At 40.8% G+C, this 17,935-nt stretch overlaps 1 protein-coding gene across 1 annotated transcript in view; it reads left to right on the top strand.

The window, feature by feature from the left end:
- LOC122927672 (dual oxidase 1-like) overlaps positions 1–17,935 on the top strand; it is a 260,004-nt gene that overhangs the window by 16,234 nt on the left and 225,835 nt on the right. Inside the window, exons 2-4 of the mRNA XM_044279744.1 lie at positions 5,607–5,671; positions 6,232–6,315; positions 8,388–8,552. Of these exons, the coding sequence (XP_044135679.1) occupies positions 5,608–5,671; positions 6,232–6,315; positions 8,388–8,552 (313 nt within the window). The 5' untranslated portion in view covers position 5,607. The remainder of the gene's footprint in view (positions 1–5,606; positions 5,672–6,231; positions 6,316–8,387; positions 8,553–17,935) is intronic.

Below are 17,935 nucleotides of genomic sequence, written 5' to 3'. Positions count from 1 at the left end.
ACAAGCGTCCCCGTCACCATGGGAACGCCTGTGGATTAGAAAATACCATTGGATCTGAGTTTTCCCTGAGATCGTGAAAACTCTGATCCGATGGTATATTCGAACCCACAGGCGTTCCCATGGTGGCGGGGGCGCTTGTCGGGGAGGAGTATGCAAACAACCTTACAGATTTAAAAAAAAAAAGACGAATATTCAAAATAACGAATATTCGTTATATTGCTTTACATTAATTTTTTAGAATATTCGTCATACTCTAAAACACGTTATAGCATTTCTCAGTTGTAGCTAAGGGCTCTTTCACACCTGCGTTCTTTTCTTCCGGCATAGAGTTCCGTCGTCGGGGCTCTATGCCGGAAGAATCCTGATCAGTTTTATCCTAATGCATTCTGAATGGAGAGAAATCCGTTCAGGATGCATCAGGATGTCTTCAGTTCGGACCGGAGCGTTTTTTGGCCGGAAAAAATACCGCAGCATGCTGCGCTTTTTGCTCCGGCCAAAAATCCTGAACACTTGCCGCGAGGCTGGATCCAGAATTAATGCCCATTGAAAGGCATTGATCAGGATCCGGCCTTAAGCTAAATTGCCGGATCCGACGTTTAGCTTTTTCTGAATGGTTACCATGGCTGCCGGGACGCTAATGTCCTGGTAGCCATGGTAAAGTGTAGTGGGGAGTGGGGGAGCAGTATACTAACCATCCGTGCGGCTCCCGGGGCGCTTCAGAGTGACGTCAGGGCGCCCCAAGCGCATGGATCACGTGATCGCATGGCACGTCATCCATGCGCATGGGGCGCTCTGACGTCATTCTGAAGCGCCCCGGGAGCCACAGGGACTGTAAGTATACCGCTCCCCCGCTCCCCACTACTACTATGTCAACCAGGACTTTAAAGCGATTCTGTCACCAGGTTTCACCCCCTCCAGATAAAAATATGGTTGTGTTCAGGGAGCTTTAACCATTCCTAATGTGGTCTTATAAATGTAATCTGTAGGCTCATTTTGCTAAAAATACGCTATTACTAACCTGTCAGTCATAAAAATAAGGTGCCCAAGGGGATGTAAATGGCTCCAAGCTGCCGCCCTCACCTGCTGCCGTTCGTGCCCAGCGCCGCCTCATAATCTTCTGGGACGCCTCCAGCTCTCCCTCTGTAACATGCTGTGAAAGCCTCCTGCTCGCTCTCTCTCCCTCCCCCCTCCTCCCTCCTCCCTCTGTAACATCGCAATGTTACAGCAGCAGGAGGAGGGGGGAGGGAGGGAGAGCAGGAGGCTTTCACAGCACGTTACAGAGGGAGTTGGGGTGAGGGAGAGAGAGCGAGCAGGAGGCTTTCACAGCATGTTACAGAGGGAGAGCTGGAGGCGTCACAGAATATTATGAGGCCTTATTTTTATGACTGACAGGTTAGCAATAGCGTATTTTTTAGCAAAATGAGCCTACAGATTACATTTATAAGACCACATTAGGAATGGTTAAAGCTCCCTGAACATAACCATATTTTTATCTGGAGGGGGTGAAACCTGGTGACAGAATCCCTTTAATAGCGTCCTGGCTGCCATAGTAACACTGAACGCATTTTGAAGACGGATCCGTCTTCAAATGCTTTCAGTTCACTTGCGTTTTTCCGGATCCGGCGTGTAATTCCGGCAAGTGGAGTACACGCCAGATCCAGACAACGCAAGTGTGAAAGAGGCCTAAGTTATAGCAATATAGCGAATATTCGTGAATTACACATTTAGACTGGAATTTAGCTAATATAGTGCTATAGTATTTTTTTATAGTGTACATTTTTTCCAAATCTGAACTTCAGAAGAGACAAAAAAAATTGTCTATAAAAAAAGATTATAGCACTATATTAGCTAAATTGCAGTTTATATGTGTATTTTACGAATATTCGCTATATTGCCATATATTCTTGTTTTAGAATATTACGAATATTCTAAAAAACGAAGTTATAGCAATATAGTGAATATTCATAAAATACACATACAGACTGCAATTTAGCTAATATAGTGCTATAATCTTTTTTTTATAGTCAATTTTTTTTGTCTCTTCTGAAGTTCAGATTTGGAAAAAATGTACACTATAAAAAAATACTATAGCACTATATTAGCTAAATTCCAGTCTATATGTGTATTTCACGAATATTCTACAGTATATTCTATTCTACAGTATATATTCATGTTTTAGAATATGACGAATATTCTAAAACACGAATATATAGCAATATAGTCAATATTCGTTATTTAGAATATTCGTCTTTTTTTTTTCCAATCTGTACGATCGTTCGCATACTCCTCCCCGACAAGAGTTTTCACAATCTCAGGGAAAACTCAGATCCGATGGTATTTTCTAACTCACAGGCATTCCCATGGTGACGGGGACACTTTTCGGGGGGGAATATGCGAACGACCATACAGATTGGGGGGAAAAAAAGACGAATATGCTAAATAACGAATATATTCCCTATATTGCTATATATTCATTTTTTCAAATATTTGTCATTTTATTTTCCATATGAAAACATGATTCCTTCCTGCTTAAGTTGCTTCTGGGCCAATGACTCATTGACCCACAAGAAAGAAGCAGGAAGGAATCATGTTTTCATATTTAAAAAAATGACGAATATTCGATATAGCGAATATATAGCACTTTATTCGTAATAATCGTGAATTTGCGAAGTTGCGATATTCGCGATTAATATTCGCTATTCAAATATTCGCGTTTAACAATAACCGTCATGACCAACTGACTCTGTCATTGGGCCACTCTGTGGTCTCCTCATGCTGCTTCCACCTCACCACTATGTCATATGGCCACTCTGTGGATTACTCATGCTGTTCCCACCATCCCCACTTCATGACTGGGCCACTATTTAGTCTTTTTAGCTTGGCTGGCATCATCATTTATTTGACCCTTCTTCTGATCTGTCAGAAGGAAGGTAAAATGAGGCGCACAACGGATCCTCTCTGTGTAGCAGCTGTAAGGTCTGTATGGGCCCATCAGAATTGACTTATGATTTGGTAGCCAAAAGCAGGAGTGGGTAGAAAACACAGAAGACTTGCAAATATTTTGTTCATGTGTCATCTGTGTTTTGGATCCACACAGTTTTTTTTGACATGAGCAATACTGATGGATTACTGACCAAATCCTGACTGAGTGAAGGCAGATGCTCTATAGACAGGATCCATTTTTTGGGGGTTATTGTTCTGACGGATCAGAGGAACGGAAAAATAATCAGTGACATCAACACAAACTTACTGCTGACACCCTCTCCACTCTGTCGGGGGGATCTACTTGTATAAACATTTAATAGAACAGGTTCTGTAGACATCTATGTGGAATCAGCTGACGGTGTAAAAGGAGTGTGCTTCTTCTCGGCGCTAACATTGACCTGTAAGGCTGAGTTCATACTTGAGTTATTTGGTCAGTTTTGGCCCCGTGATTGCCCAAATGAGTGAAGTGTCCAGTGATTTTAAGAGCGACGCCTGTCATCTGAATGTCATACAGACTCACAGTATTATTTCACTACCAAAGCAGACTCCCTATGCATGTTACTGCAAGGCACAGTGTTCTACACCACTATAAAGGTTTTCTGCAGCCAGGAATTAGCAGTTTTTTAACAAAATTTGCCACAAATATATTTGGATCAAACCAAATTTTTCCAAATAAAATTCGGCGAACCGGCGAATGGAATTTTTGAAAAATTCATCTCTAAAAATAACGCATGAAGAAGGAGTTGTTGGGATCGAATTAAACTTTTGTATACATGAATGTAATGATGATATATGTATGTCATTATAATATAAGAGAGAAAGGATAAGCTTATTGTGGAAAACTGTGCAATAGAAAGGAGGCTCTATTGTCCTGTTGAGCCTTCTCTAGGTGGGATACAAGATGAGATACAGTTGGGCATGAAGGCATACAGATTTCACATGGTATCCTGTAGCACATTTACCTACAGATGCTGAAGCTGGGCCTGTAGATCCTGCACACTCATAGATTGCGGAAGTTGGCATGCCTGCTGGTGCCATAAATGCTTGATTGGCAATACATTTTGTGACTGGGCAGGCCAAGGAAGTTTAATCTGGTAAAGACATTCCTGGGAAACCCTTGCTGTGTTTGGGAATGCATTATCATGATGCCAGTTGGAAGCACTGCCAAGTAAGGCAACATATGTGACTGCAGAATGTCCTGCACATATTGCTGAGCTGTTAGTGTTTATTATATCACTACTAAGTGTGACTCACTCTCATATCCGATAGCTCCCAGATCATCACACCACCAATTGAGGTAGTGTGTCACTTCCAGAACAAGGTAATATTGAAATGTTCACCAAAAGGTTCTCCATACTGGAACCTGGCTTTAGTTGGACACCATACAGAACCTTGATTCATTGCTAAAGATGATATGATTCCAGTCCATAGCAGTCCAAGTTTATTGTTGATGACACCACTGCAAATGAAGATGCCAGTGGAAGTTTGTAAATACCCAGGTTCAGTGTTCAAGCAGCATAACTGCTTGCTGGTGAAACATGTAGAAGGATGGGGGATATGCAGAAGCTTTTCGACAGTCGACCAACCTGATAGGAAATTGTGTGTAGCAGGAAATATCTGCAAAGAAATGTACTAAGCAGTATGTGTGAATGTGTGCAGTGTGATACAGGGAAAATGCCACTAAACATCTTCTAGGGAGAGTGAGTGTTTGGATCTGTACTGGGGAGTCCCCTCAGGTTGGGTTGTCCCCTGAGTGCATGAAATTGAGAATAATAAATGGAGAGTCCTCCAAAATAACAAGAACTGTGTTAAGAAAGCACAAGTATACTTATGGCCCTTTGTCTACCTGTCAATGATCTTTCACCCAAAATGCTATTTTCTTTATTTATTCCGAGCTAAATTTTACTTGGATTGGGTTGGTAGGTTTTTGCAGTGGGATCTCCCTCTAATCAGGTATTATCTTTTGTAAGGGATCGTCTCTTTATGCAAGCCTGATTACAGCAGGCCTCACCTGCGATCACCTCAGGTAGAAAGGAAAACCCACACTGGAAGGGTGTGAACTGGGAACTCCCTTTACCAAGCCTAGCCACCAGTCCAAGTAAAATCCAGCCCAGAAAATTTATACAAAAATGTCTCAGCAAACTATGCTTTGCTGAGACTACTGCCACTCTCTGGATTTTATCTGTCTCACATATCTGAGATACCTGAAGTGGGACAGCACACCTTCCAGCACTGTTCACATTACCACACTTTCCAGCGCAGCCCTGGATGCGAAGTGCACTCCTAACAGGTAGACTTTACCATCACCTAAACCAAGCAACTTTTCAGGGCCCAGACATCAGAGGGCCCCTGCTGGCCATAATTGGTTGGCTGGAACCGAGGGCTGGTTCAGTTCAGCATTTTTTGGGTGGAATTGCTAGTTTTGTGATTTAAATCTGCCACTTTCAACGTAATGTGTATCGCTGAATGTACAACATGATTACATTTATAGTAATATCTTACAGTTAAATACTGTAGGCATTTGGAGTGGTAGTTCTTATAACATATACTTTTGCTTTTTATAGATGTTTAACATTTATCTATATTGTCTACTAAATTTATTTTAATTAATTTCCTTTCAGCATGAATTCGAAAGTTGGGATGATTTTTGCTTGGCTTTTTCATGCAGAGCTCTGGACTTTTACATGTAAGTGCATGTGACAAGATGCTACTGATTGTAGGCATATGAAGTGCAATAAAATGTTGCAAATATAGGTATCATATTATATTTGTGATTAGGGCACCATTTTATTTCTATAGATTTCCTATTTCTCCATTGACCAGCCTCATAAAGTGTTAAAATCTGGTTGCTGTTCTATGTATTTCGTAATGAGAGTGATATAAGTTTTACATACATGAGTTGTCTGGGTTACCTGGCTGCAACTTTCAGAGACAGCCATACTTGTATGCTCCCAGCTGGCCCACTGGTAGCCATTAATAACCCTGACCAACCTTCTTAACTACCCTGGCACTTCTAAGTATAGCAGCACAATTGTGTACCCCCACTGATGAGCTGCTCGGCCGTTAAAGGGGCTCTGCATTTTCTGTCTACAGAACTTCTACGTATGAGAACAGCACATAAAATTGTCTCAACAAGAGACAACTACATTTTTCATATAAAAATATTATTATGGTTGTTGATTTTGCTGCTATTGTGACCCTTATTATTGCTGCTGTATAATTCTATGGAATTTCTTATTTATATAGACACGCAAAATAATATAAACTGGGAAATTCAGCGCTATGATGGCTGGTATAACAATCTGGTTCATCATAGCAGAGGCTCTGCAGGTATGTTTATAAACTTCACCTTTGATTGAATCTTTTAACTGCCCTTTTTAATTTAATGAATAAAATCGATGTTTGCCCTCCTCTAGTGTATGTCATATGCAAATATTACATGTTGTTTGTAACAAAACATCTAGCCCAGCCATAAAGGATTACTGGGTCCATATGGTTACCTTAGACTTATTTGAAGAAGTTCCTAATTTGAAAGAGTGTAGTAGGAATGAGCCTACATGTAAGCCAGCACATCCTTTTAAGACATAGCATATTTTTCAGACTATAAGACTTGCTTTTTAGCAAGAAAAAATCTTTATGTGTTAATGTCCAAAGTTCAAAGGGGGAGGCAGAAGCTACTAATGGCTATATTTCAGGCTGTATAGCAATTTCAGATATATTAAAGCTAACAATCAAAGCTATAAGCCTGATGATAAGTATGTTTCATCAGACCTTACATCAGAGCTCCATATCAGGCCTCAAATCAGCCCTTCATATCAGATCCTCAGATCAGACCCACATATCAGATCCTCAGATCAGACCCCCTTATCATAATTTCAGATCCGGCCCCCATATCAGATTCTTAGTTCATACCCCATATCAGATCCTCCATGTTAGACCCCATATCAGACCTCAATGCCACGCCTCAAATCAGACCTCAATGTCAGACCCCCAAATAAGACCCTCATATTAGAGGTCAGATCAGACCTCAGATCATCCCCCATCAGAGCTAAAATAAATAAACGTACCTCTCCTGCTCCTCTGCCACTTTGTCCAGACAGTGCAGCGTGGCTCTAGAGCATACCTGGGAGCAGTGGGTACAGCCACTGCTCTCCCCCCCTTCCCCCAACATTAGAGTGAAAAATTGTGTCTTATAAAGCAAAAAATATGGTATACAGATTTGGTATTATCATGATTGTTCTAAACCACTGAATATTATTGTACCATGCTATTTTTTACTGAACTAGTGTTAAATATTTTGTCAAACCAGGGTGCATCCTATAGTCAAAGAAATAATCACAGACAGCTCCAATGCAGAGGTCCAGTATACGGAAAAGCATGGCACTCCAACACATGCAAACTGCCAAAAAAAGTTAATTACAGCCTCCGGATAAAACAAAATAATCCTTTATTGACGAATAGACATAAAATCCAGGTATGCCAAACACATATGGAGTCATTTATCAACTGGTGTAAAGTAGAACTGACTTAGTTGCCCATGGCAACCAAACAGATTCCTCCTTTCATTTTGACTGCTCCTTTGGAAAATTAAAAAGGTGGACTCTGGTTGCTATTGGCAACTAAGCCAGTTCTAATTTACACCAATTTGATAAATTACCCCCATAGTGCACAAAAAAAAAAACCCTCCTGTGATGCGTTTTGGATGTATACAACACCCTTAGTCATAGCAAGGTGGTGTAAATACTGGTGCTGCTTATATCTGAAGCTGGGGTGGAGCTGAATTCATAAATAAAAAAATGTAATGCATGTGTGGCAGCAGCTCACAGTAAATGACCCCACTGACTTCAAATACAACAGCCACAGCAATATACATAGGAAAAGCGAAAGTAAAAAGCAAATAAACAAAAAAAAAAAACTGGTCACAATAGATAATGTAATATAAACCTTACTTAGTCCATCAGCTACACAAGTATCCAATTTGAATATCCATCTAGCTTAAGCATTTAATAGTCTACAGTGTGCATCTCCACCTTTGCCTGGCAGAGTGACTTTTTGAATGCCTTTGAATGCCAAGTGTGAACTGTTACCTTCATGCACATAGAGAATATGATGAGAAAAAGCATATATTTGTTTTAGTGTTTTTTTTGTTTTTTTGTTCTCATTTTCCAAATGAGAGGATTCCATTGTTTTATCCGGAAGCTGGAATGAACTTTTTTCAGCAGTTTGCATCCTATAGTCAGGTAATCTAATATTCTGAAAGAATGTGGGAATTCATGACAGGTTTTGACCTAGCTGGCAGTCAAAGGCCCTGATTATTGGCTCCACATCCAGCCCGAGCCCCCTAACTTACCTCTGTAAGGGTATATATTTATTTGCTGCATATAAATTGTGTTTTCCGTAAGGTTCCAGACTTCTACGGCTCATGCCGCCGGAATATTCCGATGGAGTGTATCAAGCATTGAAGGAACCACATCTTCCCAACCCAAGAGAAATTAGCAATGTTGCTATGAAAGGACCTTCGGGGCAATCATCTCAACGGAACCGAACAGTCTTAGGAGTGTTTTTTGGTAAGAAAAAAAATGTTGAAATACTGGCAAATTATTTTTATTAGAATAAGATTACATGTTACAAGTCCTATATTTTACTTCACTGAAAAATCTAATAATTGACCAATCAGCAATATAAAAACATAGTGGCAACACTTATGACAGACTCTTTAGTAACAAAGAAAGATTCCTACCATTCTGTTGACAGTATTTTTAAAAGAGGACCTTTCACCTCTCCTGCAATGTTTGTTTTAGAAACTACATGCATTCCCCATGTAATAACAATTCTGAAGCATCTTTTCATAGACCTCTCTTGTCATTCCTCTACTATTCCTACTAGAAGTATTTTAATCAATTGGTAACATTTTGCAATAGAGTAGAACAAGATGTTACCAGCTGGGGTACATCTGTGCACAGTTATTATCCAATCAGTGCTGCCAGTGTCAACTAGTAATGCCCAAATGGACCTTTATTCTTGACTGCTTGTGATTTGCTGTTTTAGTATGAATAATACAAGAACAGCACAATATATTAAATAATGCTTCAAAATTGTTATTACGTGGGAAATGCAAATAGTTACTAAATCAGACATGTCAGGAGAGGTGACAGCTCTTCATTAATTATTGAAGTGTAACTGCCGTTTCATTTTGTATACCCTAATGGTATAGTACACCCTGCTGTATAAGTGCTTTTGTGCTTTAAAATGTAATCATTTTCAGTTTTATCTGATAATAACACCCACAAATGTGTGCTACTTCCCTATTCTGCGGCCTCGTCTCACAGCGTAGTCATGTGCAGGCTGTCTCCTCTGTATTATAAACATGAAACGGGGAGAGCACAGGCTGGAAGAGCACAGCCCTGAGTGCCTGGGCTCAGGCAGAAAGTGGAGGGGAGGGCTGCTTTAGATGATGATATCTTCTGAATGGTAGCAGCTAGAAACATAGTCTTGTTTGAAAGCTGACATTCCAGGCTTTCATACAAGACCAGAATAACAGCTAAAGTCCAAGCAACAAAGGAGAAATCACTGTTAGAAATCAAGTCGGGAATAATAGCGGGTAAAATCTGCTTTTACTTTCAGCTTCATTCACAGCATCCCGATTTCTATCAGTGATATCTTTCCATGTACTGAACATATTGCTGTCATTCTGGTATTGTCTGAAAGCATGGAATGTCGGATTTCAGCCAATACAAATCCCATATGTAGCTGGTACCAAACCAGAGATATGAGCAGTTAAAGCAGCCCCCTTCCTCCCTGTCAGTGTGAAGGAGAATGAGGGAGCAGCTGCAGAGCTGACAGTTGACTATTTAAGGGAATCTGTCACCTGCTTTTAGCATTTTAAGCTTTCAACATTGCCATGTTCAATAAAGTACCTTATTTCCTGCAGTGGTCTTCTTACTTTATTTTGTTTTGTCATTTTGATAAAAAAAGATCTTTTTCTGATATGCTAATGAAGCTCCAAGGTACCCAGAGGGGCGTTTTTTTTCTCTCTCTGGAGCCTAGTGACACCCCCTCCAGTGCCCAGCCCACCTTAACCACTTCAGCCCCCCTAGCTTAAACACCCTTAATGACCAGACCACTTTTTACAATTCTGCACTACACTAATTTCACCGTTTATTGCTCGGTCATGCAACTTACCACCCAAATGAATTTTACCTCCATTTCTTCTCACTAAGAGATTTCATTTGGTGGTATTTCACTGCTGCTGACATTTTAATTTTTTTTGTTATTAATCGAAATTTAACGAAATTTTTGCAAAAAAATGAAATTTTTCATTTTCAGTTGTAAAAACTTTCTAAAAAAACGACATCTATATATAAATTTACTCTAAATTTATTGTTCTACGTGTCTGTTTTAAAAAAAATGGTTTGGGTAAAAGTTATAGCGTTTACAAACTATGGTACAAAAATGTGAATTTCCGCTTTTTGAAGCAGCTCTGACTTTCTGAGCACCTGACATATTTCCTGAGGTTCTACAATGCCCAGACAGTAGAAAACCCCCACAAATAACCCAATTTCGGAAAGTAGACACCCTAAGGTATTCGCTGATGGGCATAGTGAGTTCATAGAACTTTTTATTTTTTGTCACAAGTTAGCTGAAAATGATGAATTTTGACAAAAAATAAAAACTTCCATGAACTCACTATGCCCATCATGAAATACCTTGGGGTGTCTTCTTTCCAAAATGGGGTCACTTGTGGGGTAGTTATACTGCCCTGGCATTTTAGGGGCCCAAATGCGTGCAAAGTAGTTTGAAATAAAAATCTGTAAAAAATGGCCGGTGAAATCCGAAAGGTGCTCTTTGGAATGTGGGCCCCTTTGCCCACCTAGGCTGCAAAAAAGTGTCACACATGTGGCATCGCCGTACTCAGGAGAAGTTGGGGAATGTGTTTTGGGGTGTCATTTTACATATACCCATGCTGGGTAAGATCTTGGTCAAATGCCAACCTTGTATAAAAATTTTTTGGGAAAAGTTGTCTTTTGCCGAGATATTTCTCTCACCCAGCATGGGTATATGTAAAATGACACCGATTGCGGTCCGGAGGCAGTTAATTTGAAGCCCAACAACGCCTCCCTTTCCTGAAATAACCTCCCACAGCCCCGTCAAACGGTTCTGCCCCCTCGCTGAGTCAACTTCTATCTTCAAGAAATGCCCCGTTCTTCTTCCTGTCGGCCACCAGAAATCTCGCGCACGTGGTACTGCGCCTGGTGGTACTGCGCCTACCACCTCAAGCTCCTGAGGGCAACAGCCTCAAAAGTCTCACTGGGCATGCGCCGAGCCCAGTGATGTTATCTGAGCACTGTTGCCTCAGGAGCTTGATGCGCAGGTGTGGGCCGCACGCGGTACTGCGCCTGCGCGAGATTTCTGGCTGTGACAGGAAGAAGTATGGGGCACCTTGGATTTTCATTAGTATATCAGAAAAATATATTTTTTTATCAAAATGACCAAACAAAATAAAGTAAGAAGATCACTGTAGGAAATAAGATACTTTATTGAACATGGCAATGTTGAAAGCTTAAAATGCTAAAAGCAGGTGGCAGAGTCCCTTTAAGAGGCTAAAACAAATGCTTACTGATTTCATGTAATTGCAGGGCTTGCATCTGCTTAGCTGTATGTGAGAGATTACACACTGCTCTGGGGTAGTGGGGGAAGTTATCTTCATTCTGATTGATCCTATCTGTCTTTGGTTAGCTGAATGTGAAAGGATACACACTGCTCTGGGGTAGTGGAGGAAGCCATCTGTATTCTGATTGGTCTTGTCTGTCTCTGGTTAGCTGTATGTGAGAGGATACATTGCTCTGGGGTAGTGGGGGAAGTTATCTGCATTCTGATTGGTCTTGCTAGTTCAAGCGAGGAGAGCAAGGGCTTATAGGACGTGAGGGAAATACAGGATGGCCTCAAGAACATGGTAAAGATCACCACAGGAAGTGCAGCAGAGGCCATCTTAGGAAGCTGCTAAAATAGAGGCACAGAGAAATAGGGTTGCTAAGGGCTGAATACAGACATCAGAAAGGTAAACTTAACTGAAAAATAAAGCTTCATGAATAGCTTTCCTTCAGCGTCACCTATGTTAGGAATATCATTTTTGGTAGTGAAACGGCAGTTACAATTTAATGGAAAACATAGGTGCCCCTTGTGTTTACTAGTGTTTACCACAAGTGTTCCTCCTTAAGAGCCTGCCACTTGTATTCCTCAACCACCTTCAAGATTCTTACTCCATTACATGTCTACTAGGCATTCCTCTCCTGAACAGAAGGATTCTGAGGCATATATTGCCTTCTTCGGACTCATGCACACAGCCGTTGCAATTCTTTGCAGTCCGCAAAACATGAATACCGACCATGTACATTCCACATTTTGGCTGGTCCTTAACAGAACAGTCTTAGCCTTGTCTGTAAAATGGACAAGAATAGGACATGTTCTGTTTTTTACGGAGCTGCAGAATGGACATACGTATGCGGACAGCACAGGATTGTGCTATCCTCATTTTTTTGCAGCCACGCTGAAATGAGTGGATCTGCATCCGACCCGCAAAAAAAGCAAATCGGATGCAGACCACAAAATACGTTGGTGAGCCCTTATGCTGTTTTTAAAGCCGCATCTGAGTTGTCCACCAGAAGAACCTCTGATTTGTCCATGTACAGGGCCACTAATTAACATTCCTTATTCTCTGAATAAAGTTTTATGGATACCCTTTACATAGGATGACAGAGCAGCAGATTCAATCAGCTGATAATCATTCGAGGTAATCTTTGAGATTCTCAGCCTGTGTAAAGGGCCCTTGAGGGACCTACTGTACATTTACTCACTGTATTTATCTAGTCAACCTTTGAACATAGTTTTGAGAGGACTGTAGACCATCTAATGTGCAATGACACCCTTGACCTTGGGCATCTATGGTATTGCTGGTATTTAGTTACAATACGAGCATTTACTGTATTTTTATTGCTTGGCATATAAATAACTGTTAGTAGAAACGTGGAAAAATCATGGCTATGCATGTTTTTCTTCTGACATTTGTATTGATAATAAGATAGGATAAACAGGAGGGAGGACAACAAGATGCATCTGTATGAAATCAGAGTGAGATACAAGCTTTTTTTTTTTGGGGGGGGGGGGGGGAGTAGAATCCATCAATATTTCTATGAGATTTTTGATTATATATATGGTTATCTGGTTATCTCCTCTACCTTTATGTTCTTATGTAAACCCCTCTCATTACTAATGGCACAAATAGTGTCCTAAACACTTGCAGGAGATGAGAAATGTTGGAAATCCTCAGTATATCTATTACATACTGTTAACATATTGTAATTGTTCGCTTACGGCTTGATGTTTGCTCATTCAGGTGATTTACTTATGCTGGATATTATAGGGACAGTAGGGTCATATTTGCATACTTTTTGAATATGCTTTGAACTCTGATACATTCAAGAGAAACACATTTTTTGTACCTGCATAAATTGATTGCCTATTTTTGTTGAAAATACTAAATAAAACAAGGTAAGCTTTCATTTATGAACGTTAGTAAGGCCACCTTCACATCATCTTTTAATTTCCATTTATTTACAGCTTCTGATGTTCTCATTTTGCACCTGTTTTTGTCAGTTCCATCAGAGATCCTGCATGGAGGACGTTTTCTCCTGTCTAAAAAAACTGATCTTTGATGGAACTGGCAAAAAACAGATTTTTTTTAAGTTTCAGTTTTTTGGACAGACCATTAGAATAAAAAAACTAAACTGTGATGTGAACATGGCCTAACAAAATTATAAAATGTTATTTGCCATGTTGCAGCTAATTGTGCCACATGCTCAAAAGGCTCTTCTTATAAGAGTTGTCAAGATATGCATATTGCATAGCTGAGATGGTTCATCAGTAAAGTGTCTAATTTTGCTTTACTTGGTTTCATTTCTATTGTGAGACGAGAGAGCTTAAATTGATTTAGGGTGTGTTTGAATTGCTGTGGAGAAATAATGATGTCATCTTGGAAACATCTTATGATCTTCTAACATGTATAGACAATAGATGAATGCCAAGTTTTTTAGTCACACCATTCAATTCAATTGGGTAAAAAATGTGGACACAATACCTTTTAAAATGGTTTTATAGACCACAGTCAGGGCTCATGCACACGACCGTATGCCCTCCGAGACATACGGTCCCTGAGCGGGCCATAAGTCCTGGAGCGGCACACATTGTGCGCACGGGAGCATGAGCCCTTAGTCACATATTGTAAATCCACTGTGAAATAATGTATGTATAAAACACAGCTAGGTTTTAGAGGAGGACAATAAGAAAACATTTTTTTTAATTAGACCACCAATTAGACCCCCAATGTTAATCAGACCTCAGCTCACAGCCCCAATCAGACCCTCAATGTTAATAAGACCTTTAATCAGACCTCAGGCCAGGCCCACAATCAGACCTCAGCTAAGAGCCCAATGTGAATGACCCCCAATCAGACCTCAGATAAGAGCCCCAATATAAATAAGACCCCTTATTTAGACCTCAGATGAGAACCTTATACCTCACATCAGCCCCCAGACTCATAGCAACGCTTCCATAATGGTGAAAACATATGGTATGTTGGTCGATGAATAGGTGATCAATTTCTGGAAGTTAGTTTTTAGTCTGATTTAGAAATTAGTGAACATTTGGAGATTCAGTTAATTTCTGATTCAACAAAGTTCAGTTTGGACGCGAATTGATTCTTCCCGAACCATAGTTGCTTTATATTGGGCACCTTGCCCCCCCCTACAGGTTCCATGCTCTGTATTTACCCAGACTGCCGCTGTAGATACCACTGCCATTACCATCACCACAGAGGCTAAAAGTGCATCACCACTACCACCAACACAGTTATGTATAGGGTCCCCCATCTTCCATGAATATCCTCCTCATGGCAGTTTGCCGCTGACTGCTCTCACACTAGGAGGGGGCATTGAAGACAGAGAGAATGCCACTGAAATACTTCTTTGGGGCTAGAAGGAGGAGGACAAGGCCTAGGTATTCAATTTTAAATCCTTTGGTATTCCAAATACCTTATTATGAATCCTAATATAATCTCACAATTTTCCTAATTGAAGATTCACGGGTTTGGTACACAGTCACACACATTTTGAGACGGGTATAGCAAAAGTGCAAGTGTGCTTTCTGTAACTTAAAGGGGTTGTCCGAGTTATGGAAAAAAAATATATAGCACTGTAAATCTGATGGTCAGCGATATATAACTAAGCAAAGCAAGTTTTAGGCAAAAACATATCTATTTCCTCATTTCCCTGGTTCTCTTCTGGCCCTTTATTTACTTGCAATAAAAACAATCTCTGCCCCTCCCCCTGCACTGCTAAGGGAGTGGATACAAGTGCTGCCCTGAGTGACATGTCTGCCTGCTGGGAGACTCAGCAGCATGTTGTATGTGTAGGACTACATGTCCCAGCTGTATAATGACACTGCTAATACACACAGGGACTTCCTCCTACCTGCAATGCTCTGCAGAACTTCTCTTTTAGCTCCTGTGCCCAGCATTTGTCTCCTCCCTGCCTGCAGCTGCACAGTAAACACTTCAGCCCTGAGTCTGTACAGCTGAAGGGGTTAAGAATCCTGGGAGAGAGCAATAAACAGCAGCAGGCAGTGCAGGGGGGCGTGGCCAGCACAGTGACTTCTGATGCATAGATCTTTCAGGCTTATGCACTTCAGAGCAGGGAGAGAAGCTAGCATCACAGGTCATGTGACCCTCAGTGAAATCTGAGAAACCAGCCACTGGAGATAAAGTGAGTTAATTGGAAAGCTGTTACATTTGCCTAGTAAGAAACATAGAAAGAATAAAAAATAACTTGGACAACCCCTTTAAAGAAAGAAGCACAATTAAATGTCCTTCCCCTTCAACAAACACAGTAAATACTGCTATTCACAATTTACTTCCGGAATAATGCAGTATTAGTGAATTAGTGAAGAATTATGCATACTATGTAATCTGCATTTAAAATCAAAGGGGGCCATTTATTAAACTGGTGTAAAGTAGAACTGACTTAGTTGCCCATAGCAACCGATCAGATTCCACCTTTTATTTTGAACAGCTCCTTTGAAAGGTGGAATCTGATTGGTTACTATGGGCAACTAAGCCAGTTCTACTTTACACCAATAGTGACAGAGCTATGTTCTCATCACGTGCACCAATGCCCCTATAATCTTATTGACCTTGGCAGCAGATGGCTGACACTAGTTGTTAAAGTTAAGTTTATTGTCAACTAAAATTGTTAAGTGCTTTTCCATGTCATTGTTACCCAGTGTTCTTCCATTTAGCATGTACTGGTGACATGTATTTTTCCTTCCCATGTGCATAACCTTACATTTGTCAGTGTAAAACCTCATTTGCCACTTCGCTTTCCAAGCCTCCATGGCAATATACAGCATATACCGTATGTCCCAAGAGCATCATATGTCACAATATTCCACATCCAATCAATACTAAAAAAAATAAACATAACACAGGAGAGTGGCGATAAAATTGGCCATGGCCTGTTTATTAACCCTTTAAGGACCTGCGCCGTACTTGTATGGTGCAGATGTCCGTGACTTAAGGACCAGAGCCGTACATGTATGGTGCAAGGTCTGCGGGGCTCTGGGGAAGGATCGGGGGGAATCGCAGCACTATGCCTGCTCTTACCAGCAGCCAGCCATGCAAAGAAAAAGCAGCATGGTGCTGAACCACCCCCCTGCAGCACCGATCGCTGCTATTGGCTGTATTTCTTCAGGCATGCTCATCGCGGCTCCGGCTGTGATGCGGAGCTGCAGGGGGGGCGGGGGTGTCATCTGGAGGTGACCGATGCTGAACAGGTCAGCACCAGTCTCCTCCTAGGTCAGGCAGAGGACACCAGTGACCAGTGTTTTGGGTCCCCTGCCAGCTCTGCTATTGGCTGGAACAACGATCCAGCCAATGGCAGCGCTATAGTTGCACAGGAAGAAGCAGAACTTCCCTGCATGCAGCCATTCTAGCTGGTGACTTCATGCAGAGACGTTCTGTGCCTTTCTGTGCTACTTATGGCTTGCTGGGAATTGTGGTGCACACCACAGCGTTTTAACCCCTTTCCAGCTGAAAAGAAGAAGAAAGAAGAAGAAAGATGAACATCTGTAATAGCTGCACAGATTTTTTTTCTTCATTTGCAGCTGTTCCAGATACCTAAACCACCGCCCATTCTTTTTTTTACCATTTTCCAGCTCTTCATCACTTTTTCTGCGTGCGAGCTTTGATCGCCAAGTGCGGTTCAGTGCGTACCTGCCTGATCAGCTCCAGGGGATTATTTGTGCAGATTTTTTGGCAAATTTTTCATTTTTTGGGGGGTAAAAAAGAAGAAAAAAGTAGTTAGAGCTTTGTATAAATATATATATATATATATAGAAATAAGTACAAACCGGATTCCAAAAAAGTTGGGACACTAAACAAATTGTGAATAAAAACTGAATGCAATGATGTGGAGATGGCAAATGTCAATATTTTATTTGTAATAGAACGTAGATGACAGATCAAACGTTTAATCCGAGTAAATGTATCATTTTAAAGGAATAATACGTTGATTCAAATTTTCACGGTGTCAACAAATCCCCAAAAAGTTGTGACAAGTAGCAATAAGAGGCTGGAAAAAGTAAATTTGAGCATAACGAAGAGCTGGAAGACCAATTAACACTAATTAGGTCAATTGGCAACATGATTGGGTATAAAAAGAGCTTCTCACAGTGGCAGTGTCTCTCAGAAGCCAAGATGGGTAGAGGATCACCAATTCCCACAATGTTGCGCAGAAAGATAGTGGAGCAATATCAGAAAGGTGTTACCCAGCGAAAAATTGCAAAGACTTTGCATCTATCATCATCAACTGTGCATAACATCATCCGAAGAGTCAGAGAATCT

The sequence above is a fragment of the Bufo gargarizans genome, chromosome 2, assembly GCF_014858855.1.
Source record: "Bufo gargarizans isolate SCDJY-AF-19 chromosome 2, ASM1485885v1, whole genome shotgun sequence".
Lineage (NCBI taxonomy): Eukaryota > Metazoa > Chordata > Amphibia > Anura > Bufonidae > Bufo > Bufo gargarizans.
Note: the sequence above shows the minus strand (reverse complement) of the source record. Positions and strands in the feature narration are given on the sequence as shown.